The sequence below is a fragment of the Schistocerca piceifrons genome, chromosome 1 (assembly GCF_021461385.2).
Source record: "Schistocerca piceifrons isolate TAMUIC-IGC-003096 chromosome 1, iqSchPice1.1, whole genome shotgun sequence".
Lineage (NCBI taxonomy): Eukaryota > Metazoa > Arthropoda > Insecta > Orthoptera > Acrididae > Schistocerca > Schistocerca piceifrons.
The window spans coordinates 961455499-961468892 of NC_060138.1; the positions used below are offsets into that span (position 1 = coordinate 961455499).

General features: G+C 42.2%; 1 protein-coding gene across 8 annotated transcripts in view; it reads left to right on the forward strand.

Annotated features, from left to right (window-relative positions):
* Nucleotides 1-13394, forward strand: part of LOC124719303 (large proline-rich protein BAG6) — a 240856-nt gene that overhangs the window by 95568 nt on the left and 131894 nt on the right. For all 8 annotated transcript variants that reach the window (XM_047248444.1, XM_047244970.1, XM_047248452.1 and 5 more), the window contains 2 exons: nt 9368-9497; nt 11223-11346. In XM_047248444.1, coding sequence (XP_047104400.1) covers nt 9368-9497; nt 11223-11346 — 254 coding nt within the window. The remainder of the gene's footprint in view (nt 1-9367; nt 9498-11222; nt 11347-13394) is intronic.

Here is a 13394-nt window from a genome sequence, read left to right on the forward strand (position 1 = left end):
TCTTCAGTTAAAATGTGATACACCTTTTCAGATTACATCTGGCAAGTATGAGCAATTTCACATACTTTCAGTTGGCGATCCTCCTTGATCATTTTACGCACCTTTGCAATGATTTCTGGAATAGTGGCACATCTTGGCCGACCACTGTGCAGATCATCATGTAAGCTCTTCTGACCAAATTTAAATTCATTTGCCCACTTGGCAACATTTGAATATGAAGGAGCAGAGTCCCGCAGTGTATTCTGGAAATCGGCATGAATGTCCGTTGCTTTAATAATTTTTGTTACGAAGTATTCAATCACTGCTTGAATCTCCCTCTCCCTCTCCCTCTCCCTCTCCCTCTCCCTCTCCCTCTCCCTCTCCCTCTCCCTCTCCCTCTCCCTCTCCCTCTCCCTCTCCCTCTCCCTCTCCCTCTCCCTCTCCCTCTCCCCTCTCCCTCTCCCTCTCCCTCTCCCTCTCCCTCTCCCTCTCCCTCTCCCTCTCCCTCTCCCTCTCCCCCCTCCCCCCCTCCCCCCTCCCCCCCCTCCCCCCCTCCCCCCCTCCCCCCCTCCCCCCCTCCCCCCCTCCCCCCCTCCCCCCCTCCCCCCCTCCCCCCTCCCCCCCTCTCCCCCTCTCCCCCTCTCCCTCTCCCCTCTCCCCCTCTCCCCCTCTCCCCCTCTCCCCCTCTCCCCCTCTCCCCCTCTCCCCCTCTCCCCCTCTCCCCCTCTCCCCCTCTCCCCCTCTCCCCCTCTCCCCCTCTCCCCCTCTCCCCCTCTCCCCCTCTCCCCCCCTCTCACCCCCTCTCACCCCCTCTCACCCCCTCTCCCCCCTCCCCCCTCTCACCCCCTCTCTCCCCCCTCTCCCCCCCTCTCCCCCCCTCTCCCCCCCTCTCCCCCCCTCTCCCCCCCTCTCCCCCCTCTCCCCACCTCCCCCCTCTCCCCCCCTCTCCCCCCTCTCCCCCCCTCTCCCCCCCTCTCTCTCTCTCCCCCCCCTCTCTCGCTCTCCCCCCCTCCCCCCCCTCTCTCCCCCCTTCACAAATCACTGCGGAATAGCCACAGAGCCACGTCACTCTCTTCCAAGAGTACTGATGTGGCACGTGTATACAAACAACAGTCCAATAAATATCACTTGAACAACTTGTTGCACTAGCACTGACCTCTCGCGGTGATTCAAATAACTTTTCAAACCATCCTCGTATACAGATATACTAAGATGGGTAGAGTATTTATCAAGGAAAAGGACAAAGTTTGAAGTAAAGACATTCACACTATGTGTATCTCGAAGTGGGTATACATGGATTTCACAGGAAAAGGGGCGAAATTTGATGAAACTTATAATGGCATGCGACAGTCAACTGAAATTGTACTGACATTTATATAGCCACTTCTGAATAAAGGCTATCGCCTAACTGTCGATTACTACTTGCTTCCTCAGCTTGATGGCCTGCTTGTTTCTCAGAGAACTTGATATATGGGACTGTATGGCCATACAGAAAAGGCATGCTTCTATATTTTGTCCATAAGAAACTAAAGAAGTGGGATGTTGTTGCTTTACAGAGGTGAAAAGTGGCAGAAATTTGATGGAAGGACAATAATTCACAATGCTGAAACAAGAGCTGTCAGTGAAATTGCTTTTTGGAACATGTGTTACCTGTTCAAAAAATGAGGGGGTAATAAAAATTCTCAGAGTTCCATAATGCTGTTATTGAGAACATATTTTAAAATACAAGAAAGAGGAGTTTGCTCCAAAACTAGCTGGTCATCTGTCTTGAAGCACCAACCCCAAGTGAGTGATTGGCCAACATTTTTCTGTCAGTAATTCCTCCCACTATGAAGAAACATCATCTGACAAGGAACTGTAAGATGTGCAACTGTGTTCAGGATGCAGATGGGAAAAAGTGTGAAGGGGCTCAAGATGATGATGTGAAGACTGTGATGTTGCCCTGTGCATTATTTCCTGATTTTGCGCTTATCACAAACTACAAACATTTAAAGCTTTTGTGGAATTCATGCTTAGACTTCATATCCATACACAGAGTAGACTTTCAGTTTTAGGCCACTTTACTCAGTCTCCATCACAATTATTCTTGAAATTTTATTTGTGGCAGTATTCAAATTTTTGTAACTCATTACTTTGGGCATTAAGAGCTAGCTGTATGTATCTGTATGTAATATCATTCATTAAATGACGTTATTCATTAATAAAAAACATTGTTTTTGAACATGTGTAAGGGGCTAATTTAGAGGACAACAAACAAAAACCAATCAAGAATTATGAAAAGGATAGATAGCTGCTTGCTGTACAGGTGACACGTTGAGTTGCAGACAGACACAACAAAAAGGCTATTACGTACTAAGCTTTCAGCCAAAGCCTTCCTCAGAAAAGGAAGGAAGACAGGCATGAGCAGGCACACCGCATGCACACGTGACTAGTAGCTCCAGTCACTCTAGCTAGATAGCTACTGTTGCATTGAATGAAAGCATCAGCCAGAAGTGGGACAGAGAAGGGGAGGGATAACAGATTATTGGCAGGGGGAGAGAGGAGCACTATCTGGTGGAGAGCCCAGTGACTGGAAGGCAGCAGGACAAGGCTTTCAGGGCCAGCGTTGTGAGGCTGCAGGGCAGGGGGAGAGGAGCATAGATGGGAAACGACTGGTGGGTGCGTTGACATAGAGTGGTGCACGATGAGGGTGAGAGTACGTGAATTATGAGGAGCTTACAGGACAGGGTGTTGAAACTGTTTGGTGGAGGGTGTGGGGACGGTAGGTTATAGTCGAAACCAGGATAACTTCCAGAGCAGAAAATATAAGGATATCTGCCATCTCCACAATTCAGAAAAGCTGATGGTGGAGGGGAGGATCCAGATGGCTCAGGTTGTGAAGCAGCCTTGAAAATCAAGTAGGTTATGTTCAGCTGTATATTGTGCCACATGGTGGTCCAATTTGCTCTAAAACCATAATTTGGCAGTGGCCATTCATCCTGTTGAATGGATGGTTGGTTGGTAGTTACACCAATATAAAAAACTGTGCAATGATTGCAGCAGAGCTGGTTTATGACATGGTTGGTTTCTCAGGTGACCCTGCCTCTGATGAGGTAGGATAATTGTATCACAGGACTGGAATGTAAGTGCTGGATAGGTGGCTTTTGCAGGTCTTACATCACTTTGGTGTGTTCGCGCTTGGCTGTCAAGAGTCCCCTACCTTTGCAGCACCTTTTCCCGTCAATGCTGCATGTCTTTCCTCTTGCTATTCTTTTTCTCATCCCTTGGGGAACATGTCTGGGATATTTTTGGGAATGGGTTTTTTCATTTTCAATAGCCTGACATCAGAACAGTTCCACCATTGTTTTTTTTTTTTTTCTTTCTTCATTCCCCTTCTATCCTTCCTCCTCTTTGGCACTTGTTTCATCTTTTTCTTCTTCATCCCCCTGTGCTCCTGGAGGCTGGCCCACATGTCTTGACACATAACAGGTGACTGGGTAACGCATAATTCCCACCTCATGTCGACAGGTAGGGTTCACATGTACTCCCTGGTACAGGCCAGCCCCAGGGAGGGGTGATCGCCTGAGCTGTTACCTCCCCAAATTGTCAGGTGTTCAGTGGGTGTGTCCTGAGATGTAAGTATCACCTAAGGCAGGTGAGGCCCCCTCTGAGGCAGGCCCCCAGTTGAAAGGAGCGCACCATCAGAGACATTGGAATCGTGGAAGATCTTCTCGCAGTGAACCAAAAATCATCTTCTCAGGCGACATCTACTAAAACATAAACAGAGTGAGGGTAACAATTGAAAGACCCTCCCACCGGCTCCTCGGTTCCTCGTTGTTTCATGTATGGAAGATGTCAGTCTTTTGCTACAGTTAATCCGTTTATTATTCAGAAAGGTGTTGATGTAATTGCTGGCTCTGTGAAATCCAGCTGTCATCTATGCAATGGCACTTTGCTTTTGGAGACTATTTGTGTGATTCTCAAGCACAACAACTGCTTGCCACTTTGCTACTACATGGCTATCTTGTTCTTGTCAAGGCCTATTGAATACTAAATTCTCCATGTGGTGTTATTTACGTTTTGGCTTCTCGATGGTATGGCTGAGGCAGAAATCCAAACTTACCTCCCTGATCAGGGCACCATTGCAGTCCATCAGGTGACAAAAAAGGTAGCGGCATCATTAGTGCCCACATGCACTCTTTCCCCCCCCCCACATTTGATAGAATAGTGCTTCCGTAGAAGATAAAGCAGGCTATGAAGTCATCACTGTCCAATCGTACATTCGGAACCCGACGCGTCGCTGCCTGTGTCACCGTTGCAACCCCTTTTGAATGTCGTTTAGACACCCAGCCAAATGTGTAACCTGTGATAGGGATGTCACCCTGCTTTTTCCCGCTGTATCAATTGCAGTGGTGATCATGCAGCCTCCCCCCAAGATTGTCCTGTGTATCTCGATGAGAAGGTCGTCCGTGAAATCTGGGTGGAGGAAAAGTGCATTAGCTTATCGCTCACAAGTTGTTGGCTAGTCGAAAACCCCGTGTTTTACCGTCCAGCACTTACGGTACCATTTGTGGTACCTCCCGCTACACATAGGACATGCAGCCTCAAGTACAGACCGCAGTTGTAAAAATGCCCAGCATCACAGTAGCAATCCCGTCTCCTCCTCCTCCATCTGTACAAGAAGCTGCCAAATTTTTGTCTCACATGGTGAGATCACCTGCTACACAACTGGCAGGCCTGAAAGGACAGGAGTAGTACACCTGCAAAGAAATTTTACAACCCTCCAGCCAACAAACATCTGAATCGTCATCTGCCAATTACAAAGGCTCCAAAAAATCAAACAACAGCAAATGCTGTTCTCCTTAGCCAACTCTGAGATCCTGTTCAACGATGTTGCCAACCTTTTTTCTGCCTTGGACACTGCAGACCAACTGAGGGAGAACACCATTGCATCTGTAAATCTCGTGGAGCAGGAGCCATCCAGCCTCCGCACCCTGTAGCAGGGAGTCTTTGAAGGCTGGCGCTCGGCAGCTGTCGTGACGCCCCTTCATTTTTCCCCACCTCCCCTTTCCTTGTCATGACACTCTTCCAATGGAATGTTCATAGCCTTAGATCCAATGAGGAGGAATTACGGCTGCTGTTGGAATCGCAGCGTCCACTTGTTCCCTGCCTCCAACAAACAAAATTGCGTCCACTTTGACCTTCTCCTGAAGGTGGCATTCCATCTACGGGGGAGTCGTGCTGCTTATCTGGGACAATGTTCATAGTCAAAACATCTCTGAACACCCAACTGCAAGCTGTTGCCGTCTGCATTTGCCTTCCTCAACTCATCTTTTCCCTTTTATCATTTACATCCCTCTGTCCTTCACTGTCACCAGGGTAGACTGCCTCCAGCTTGTTGGGCAACTCCCTCACCCCTTTTTGCTGCTTGGTGACTTTAATGCACACCATCCCCTTTGAGGCTCTCCGAGAACCTGTCAGAGAGGTGCCCCCTTGGCTGACATCAGTCAATTCGACCTCATCTGCCTTAACACTGGAGCAACCACGTTCCCTTCAGATTCCACACACACTTGTTCCTATTTTGACATCTCATTCTGCACTGCCCAGCTTGCCCTTCACCTTGAGAGTGGTCCATTCTCTGTGATATGTACTTAAGTGACCATTTCCTGTGTGCCAGCTATTTGCTGACTCCTACCCCAACTACATGCAAACCAAAATGGCAGCTTTCTAAGACCAACTGGAGGCTTTACTCTTCCCTGGCGACCTTTGACAAACAACTTTTCCTCAGTTGTGATGATCAGATAGAATACCTTATCAACATTATCCTTACCACTGCAGAATGTTCCATTCCTTGCACTTCATCTTTACCACACCATGCCCCGGTTCATCCAGAGCCAGAACTTCACCTTAACACTTTCGCTGCGGCATTGGTGCAGGTGCGCAACTCTCCAGTGCAGCCCGGGAAGTGCGAGTGCAGGCCGGTAACACTCTGAAATGGCAGGTACCACTCTGAGCTGATGCTCCTAAGCACACCTGACTACAGGCTGACGTCAAGACCTTGTAAGATCTGCAGGATCATATTCTATACTGACTTAACGATGACACCTTAGATGCATTACTTCAGATAAGCTTCGACTGTATTGTGGTCATGTTTTAAAGTCTGTTTGCTGTCTGACACCTATAGGGGTCACAGGCATCATTCAAATGTTCGTGATTTGTTGATAATGTAACAAAAAATAAAATTCAAACAAGCAGCAAATCCACTGCATTCAGGAAATATTTGGACTCCAAAACGCAAATTCTTAAGAAGGAAAAAAAGGAAACTGGATTCATTTGAAATTGTATTTACTTCAAATGCGCATCTGAGAGAATTAGCCATCTACATTTATCATAGATGCCCAGGGGACGCCTGGATGTGTAGAAATTAGTAAGCGAAACACACCCTACATGGAGGGTTCTCTCTTCCCCCCCATCACTTCAAATGCGGTGCTATTAAAACAAATATAGCACAATAAATTCTTTCACAAAAAACTTAAGTGAATGCTTTACAACGCAATAAGAAATAAGTCGAATTAATACAAAAGAAAACCTCATTTTCTGAGTACTCATGAAAAAAGTTCTAACCTTTCATGTCATAAAAAGAAACCATGCGATGTCAAAAGAAATAAAAGAAGTTGTCTTTGATAATCGGAATTTCCCCGATATTATCGTGTTTTTGCTACGTATGGGAAATTATACAGCAGTTCAAGCACTATCCAGGTTTGTCTGGTGTATCAGTGCGCTTGCCTTGTTCCGCGCACTTCTTATACTGCTTCCTAATAACTTGCTTCTTGCCTGCAGTAGCTTCCCGCTTTTGCACAACATGTGTTTGTTTGTGATGTTTCTTGCTCACATTTCGTGGAATGTCCATTGGTGGAAGGAAGCTCTTTATAATGTTCATTCTGTAATCGTACAACGTCATTTTATTTCCTGAGTATTTGTTGTGCAGATATAGAGAATTGAAAACTAGCATGTCAATGACATGAAAATCTTTCATTCACATAAATAATACGATAACATCTAATCTTGTTTATCAGTCCCAGACATACACACATTGTATCTAATAATAGGCAAAGGTTTTGTGACTATTTGCTGGCGCGCATTCATCACTTTCTCCATTACATTTAGATGTTCTGTGGAAATGTAGGAAACCTCTCGTTGATCCTTCCATTTTCCGATCATAACTCGATTAGAATACCGCGCAATTGTGTCTCCTCTCCCAAGTTTTGCCGATACAACTTCTTCGGGGATATATTTCCTATTTAATTTCAGAGTACCTGTGGAAGGTGTTTCTAGGTTCAACAGATTTGCAGATAATGAAAACTGTTATAATAATTGTCCAAATAAATGTGATGACCAACATGCAGCTTTTCTGCCATCAAATGCAAAACGACTTTTCCAGTGTGACCTTTTCTTCCTATATCTTCACTACATCCCATGTACACAGGGCACTTATTTATGAAACCGTCTGCATTGTTGAGCATGTACATCTTAATGCCATATTTATTACATTTGCTCTTTATGTATTGTCTAAATGACAATCTTCCCGTCCAAAGAATCATTGATTATCTATTGATAAATCTCTTCCCGGGTAATACACTTGAGACATTCTCGTGTTAAAATAATCCAATGTAGGTCGTATCTTATATAAACGATCGTCTGGTTTTGGGTTTCCTGGAAGTGGATTTTTTGCAAAATGCAGAGATGATAATATGAACAAATACCAGTCTCTGCTTATACTCATCACTATTCCACTATTCTCAAACAGCGGTTCTTTCTTCCTGTAGTCTTGTAATCGCAGATATTTAATGTTACCCATATGTAACTAAACACCCAGGAAAACTATTAATTTGCCTATACTTAGAGGTTTCAGTTTAAAGATCCTAGATCCCTCTTTTGTATTTTCGCTCAGCAATATGTTGACTGCATTATCGTTTGTTTCATCAACTACAAGTTGCAGCAATTCGTCTGAAGAAATCCATAGGAGAATTCCCAGCAAGATGAATTTGGAAATTTTCTCCTCCGTAAATGGGTGATACTGCATATTATGTGCTTCTTTATGCCAGGACTCACCTAGATTATCTCCGTGTGACAGGTCGGGCTCTTTTTCGTCGTTGTGATCCGTATCGTCAGGATCAAGTTTTATACGTCGAGCACGGCCTATCAGCCCGGAAGTTTTAATTGAAGACAATACTGGCCGTGAAAGCTTACATTGTATGTTCATAAATAGTAAGGAGAAATTGATGAAACGGCACACTGCAAGGAGTCTGATCACAGAGCATTGCTTGGAATTTTCAAGTATCCAGTTTGCAACAAGGAATCAGTAAAAAATTCGGCTTCTGATAAGCAACATATAAAAGGACTATTATTTTACCTATTGCCCTATGCACGTGTTAACCATTATTAATCATTTTTCCATCTGAATGGAATGGAAAGAACATATCCGAGTGTGATATTGAAACTGTAGCAAATACTGCTGCTGTATGCTACTACTGCAATAATTGGCTGTTGCCATGGGAGTGTGCATTCGGATATCTGTGAGGTTGCCTGTGTACTGTTTCTAGAAAAATTTAGTGTTCAAAACCTGGTTTGAATGCCGATTTGTGTTGTGTGTTTCTGTGCTCCCTGCATTGATACATTGTAGGTGAGTGGTTGCCTTTCCCTTATTTTACATATAACTTTGAACACAAATGCAGTTAGAGACAAAAAGGGTGCACATGTAGAAACAGTAAATAAGTTCTGTTCCACTGTGTTAAATTTTCCTGCAAATTATGCAGTATGATGGATTGATTTTTAATTTCTTATGAATGACTGGCTAGCATTCTTTTTGGGGATACATACAACTTCTCAGCCAGAGGCAGTGAAATGGTGTGTGCTAGTTGTGCCGTCTACTCCAGAAGGAGGCCTTTTGCCCGAAATCTTACTTGTTTAGTTCTTTCTTTTTTCCCCACATGTCTGCGACTCAAAATCTTCACTTTAAGGTATCAGTGTATTGTTTTCATATAATACCACCAATCATCTCTTCCACCTCTATTTGATTGCTTCAGCAGTATGATTGTCTCAATCACCAAGAGAAATAAACTTCTTAAAATAGAGTTGTTATGTGGCTCATTGCTGGGAATTGTGTTGCCTGGTCACAGTGCGGTTCCATTCTGGCTAGCATGTACAGATCTCCAGTTATTTATAACTGAGAGGAAACATCTGCATCAATAAATATTTTGTAATATTTGTATATAATTTTGATTTGATACCTTCACATGGAAACAGTAGGAATATTTTCAAATTTCCTCTTGACAGCATTTAAACATTATTAGCAATTTCATGTAACTTATTAAGTATTTTCGTTACTTAGTTTTCAATATTGTAACAGGTAATTCAGGAGGTGATTCACAAGATGCTGGTGCACAAGATCAGCCTGCTACATCTGAAAGTACCAGTGGAAATAGTCAACCTACAGGAACATCACCTAATTCTGATGATAATTCAGGAAGGGGTCCAGAGTAAGTGAAATCTTGTACATTTACAATCAGATTTGTTACAGAAGACAGAATAAAATTGTTCTGTAGATTAATGTGATTATAGCATAATTTGTTAGTTAATATCATTGCATCTTCTGTCTCTGGTGAAATGAAGTAGTTCTTAAATATAGTTGACATGACTTCGCAAGTGAATACATTTCTCTTATGACTGTTTGTGGCTTTTCCAAAATTGTTGTAGAATGAGATATGCACTTAATCACACAGTCAGGTTCCTGTTTGGAAGATCTGTCTGTTGTTCATGATAATGAGTGGTCATTAAAATTACTTCGTTTGTTGATTTCTGCATATTTGTTAATATTAAGTACAGGCTACAGTGCAAAAATAGGTTTTAACACACCGAGTTACAAGAAGAAAAAAATATCAGTGTGTTTTTTTTTCTAGTATGCAGACCTGGCTACAGAGAGGAAAAGCAAATATTTCATTAGACTTCCTATAAATAAACTGCAGTATTTAAAGTGAATGAAATCAGTTCTCCAAAAAGACTAAGTCGCTCTCATAGTTGTTTTCTGATTGTCATGTCATAGACAAACTTAAAAGCAGATTTTTATTTGTCATCAACAGTAAAATGTTGAATTTCCAGGAGGGTTAATGATATTTAAATTTTGAAGCTGTTACACATTTATTTCCCAATTTACTGAAATTTCTTTCCATTACGTTATGCAGAAGGCACTTCCAAATAGTGTTTAAACCAGAAGATGTAGCAATGTCAGCCAGTCTTTATACTTTGATGTATGTAGAACTTTTATTATAGAAAAGTCCTTAGTTTTGTCACTTAGTAAGAGTGTCTTAGATTTTGTAAATACACGTACACATTATTGTTATATGCTGCACCAAATGGTAATCAGCTTGTTTGGAAGTGCAGGCATGAAGTTTCAGCATTTGCAATATACATGCCACTCACTCACTTTTTTTTGTACTCACACTGCTAGCCAGTATTTGTTTCTGCTTGTACACGAGATGGTGAGGGTCTAAAACAGCCTTGTTCATAAGGTGCCTTGGTAAGCACAAGCAATATTGCTCAATATTGATAAAATAAGCCTTTCTTAGGAAAGAGGGAACTAACAGTTCTGAAAGTTACAATAACAATAATTTCTCCTACTTTGTGTGTGTGTGTGTGTGTGTGTGTGTGTGTGTGTGTGTGTGTGTTTAACAAAATAAAAACATTAAACATACTAAAACTGAGGAAGAAAAACTTTTGTTTGTAAACAATAAAGACATACTGCTTCTGTCACATGCAAGGCAAATAACAAACTTCTTACATGCACGACAAGGCATACTGTGCAACATAGGAGAATTAAATAATTAGTTCCTGACCTTGGTAAATGAATGGTGGAACAAGATTAACCCAACAGATATATCTGCAACAGATGTTCTTCATACTGAGCTCAGAAGGTGAAAGTATTCATTGTGAACCTCTGATTTTTATTTATTTCTTTTGTTTATTTATTTTTATTTATTTTTAATTTTTTTTGTGTCACTTCAAGTTATAATCTTCTATAGATGAAAATATGAATAGGCTCAGGCAGCTCGATTTACTGAAACCCTGAATCATATTAAGTTAACTTTCATTCAGAGTGTTGTTTGAATAAAGCTTTTTCTTGTTGTTCATCATAGTAGTTATCAGATGTGTCTATGTTGTCAGTTACTCATCCAGAATTTTTGCTGATTTTCTGATTTCTTTTGTAGAACTGTTAGGACAGCTGCTATGGGTGAAATTCTGGCTACAATGACAAGAATTCAACAACGACTGAGTCCATTCATTCAGCAGTACCAGCGCTTAATGAATGAAGATCCACCGTTCGATGAAAATGTTTGTACCCGTACAATATTTATTATTTCTATTTTGACTGTGTGTGTGTGTGTGTGTGTGTGTGTGTGTGTGTGTGTGTGTGTGTGTGTGTCATTGGATTAATCAAATAATAGAAACCATGTGCTCAAGAGCAGAAAAGAAAAATTGCAAGTGGGTATAGATTGCGGTTTCTTACAAGGGAACCTCCCCATCGCACCCCCCTCAGATTTAGTTATAAGTTGGCACAGTGGATAGGCCTTGAAAAACTGAAAACAGATCAATTGAGAAAACAGGAAGAAGTTGTGTGGAACTGTGAAAAAATAAGCAAAATATACAAACTGAGTAGTTTATAAGAAGATAGGCAACGTCAAGGACACTGGGAACGCTGGAGCGCCGTGGTCTCGTGGTAAGGTGAGCAGCTGCGGAACGAAAGGTCTTGGTTCAAATCTACCATTGAGTAAAACGTTTAGTTTTTTATTTTCAGTTTATGTGACAAACTCTTATGTTTTCATCACTTTTTTGGGAGTGATTATCACATCCACAAGAAAACCTAAATCGGGCAAGGTAAAAGAATCTTTTTACCCCTTCGCCAAGTGTACAAGTTAGGTGGGTCAACAACATATTCCTGTCATGTGACGCACATGCCGTCACCAGTGTCGTATAGAATATATCAGATGTGTTTTCCTGTGGAGGAATCGGTTGACCTATGACCTTGCGATCAAATGTTTTCGGTTCCCATTGGAGAGGCACGTCCTTTCGTCTACTAATCGCACGGTTTTGCGGTGCGGTCGCAAAACACAGACACTAAACTTATTACAGTGAACAGAGAAGTCAATGAACGAACGGACAGATAATAACTATGCAAAAATAAAGAAAATAAAATTTTCACTCGAGGGAAGACTTGAACCAAGGACCTCTCGTTTACCAGCTGCTCACGCTACCACGAGACCACGACGCGTCTCAGCTCACTTTGTCCATGATGTTGCATATGCAACCCGTGGACTACTCAGTTTGTATATTTTGCTTATTTTTTCACAGTTCCACACAACTTCTTCCTGTTTTCTCAATTGATCTGTGTTCAGTTTATCATGGCCTATCCACTGTGCCAACTTATAACTAAATCTGAGGGGGGTGCGATGGGGAGGTTCCCTTGTTAGAAACTGATCTTCATTGAGCTTGTTTGGTTTCACTCAGTGAGAAATCTGAAATTTGATGTCTACATTCGAAGATGAGCATAATGTGGGCTCCCGTCACATTAAGTCTTCTTATAATTTGGAGACAGTTCGTAGGTTTGCTTTTGAGAGTGTAGAAAAAGGGCAGGGGTGATACAGGAGAATATGTCTAGATTTAAGGTAAAATGAAATCATTAAAAATCCTTGAATAGGAACAGGTTACTTTGATGTTTGCAGATACGCGGAAAATGTGCTTGGAATTAGCAGAAAATTATCAGAGGTCATGTAGACAGTTGGAAAGTCTTATGTAATGGTTGTATGTGGCAGAAATTTCCCCTATGATGTCGTAACACAATTTACAGTTACGGAGAGTAGAAGCAAGTGTGGATAGTTTGTAGGATGGGTATGACACAGTAGCTAACTGTGGGATTGTTTTGAAGATTGTGAGGCGCCGTAGCTGCAATTCCAACAATGTTATAAAAATTAACACGTTATCACAATCTACAGACTTACTCTACATGTTTACTCATTGGGACATTCTGTCAAATGAGCACAAAGTATGTTTACAAAATGACGCACACCGGTGTTTTATTTTGACTCATACTGCCAGCAAATTCCTTATAAAAGAAAGAAAATGTGCTGCTGATTATCATTCTACAGCATGATCATGCATGACCTTGTACTGCCAGTGTTACTGAGGAGAATGTTCACGGTCTTTAAATGGAAAGTTATTCATACCCTCCCTACAATCCTGACTTGGCACTCTGACTACAGTCTTTTTGGCTGTGCGGAAAGCGAGCTGCAAGATCAACACTAGAAATATTGGAGGACATCCAGAAAGCCGTGTCAGTATCTTCAAGCAGCTAGATCAGACTTCTAATGCAAGGTATTTTTTTC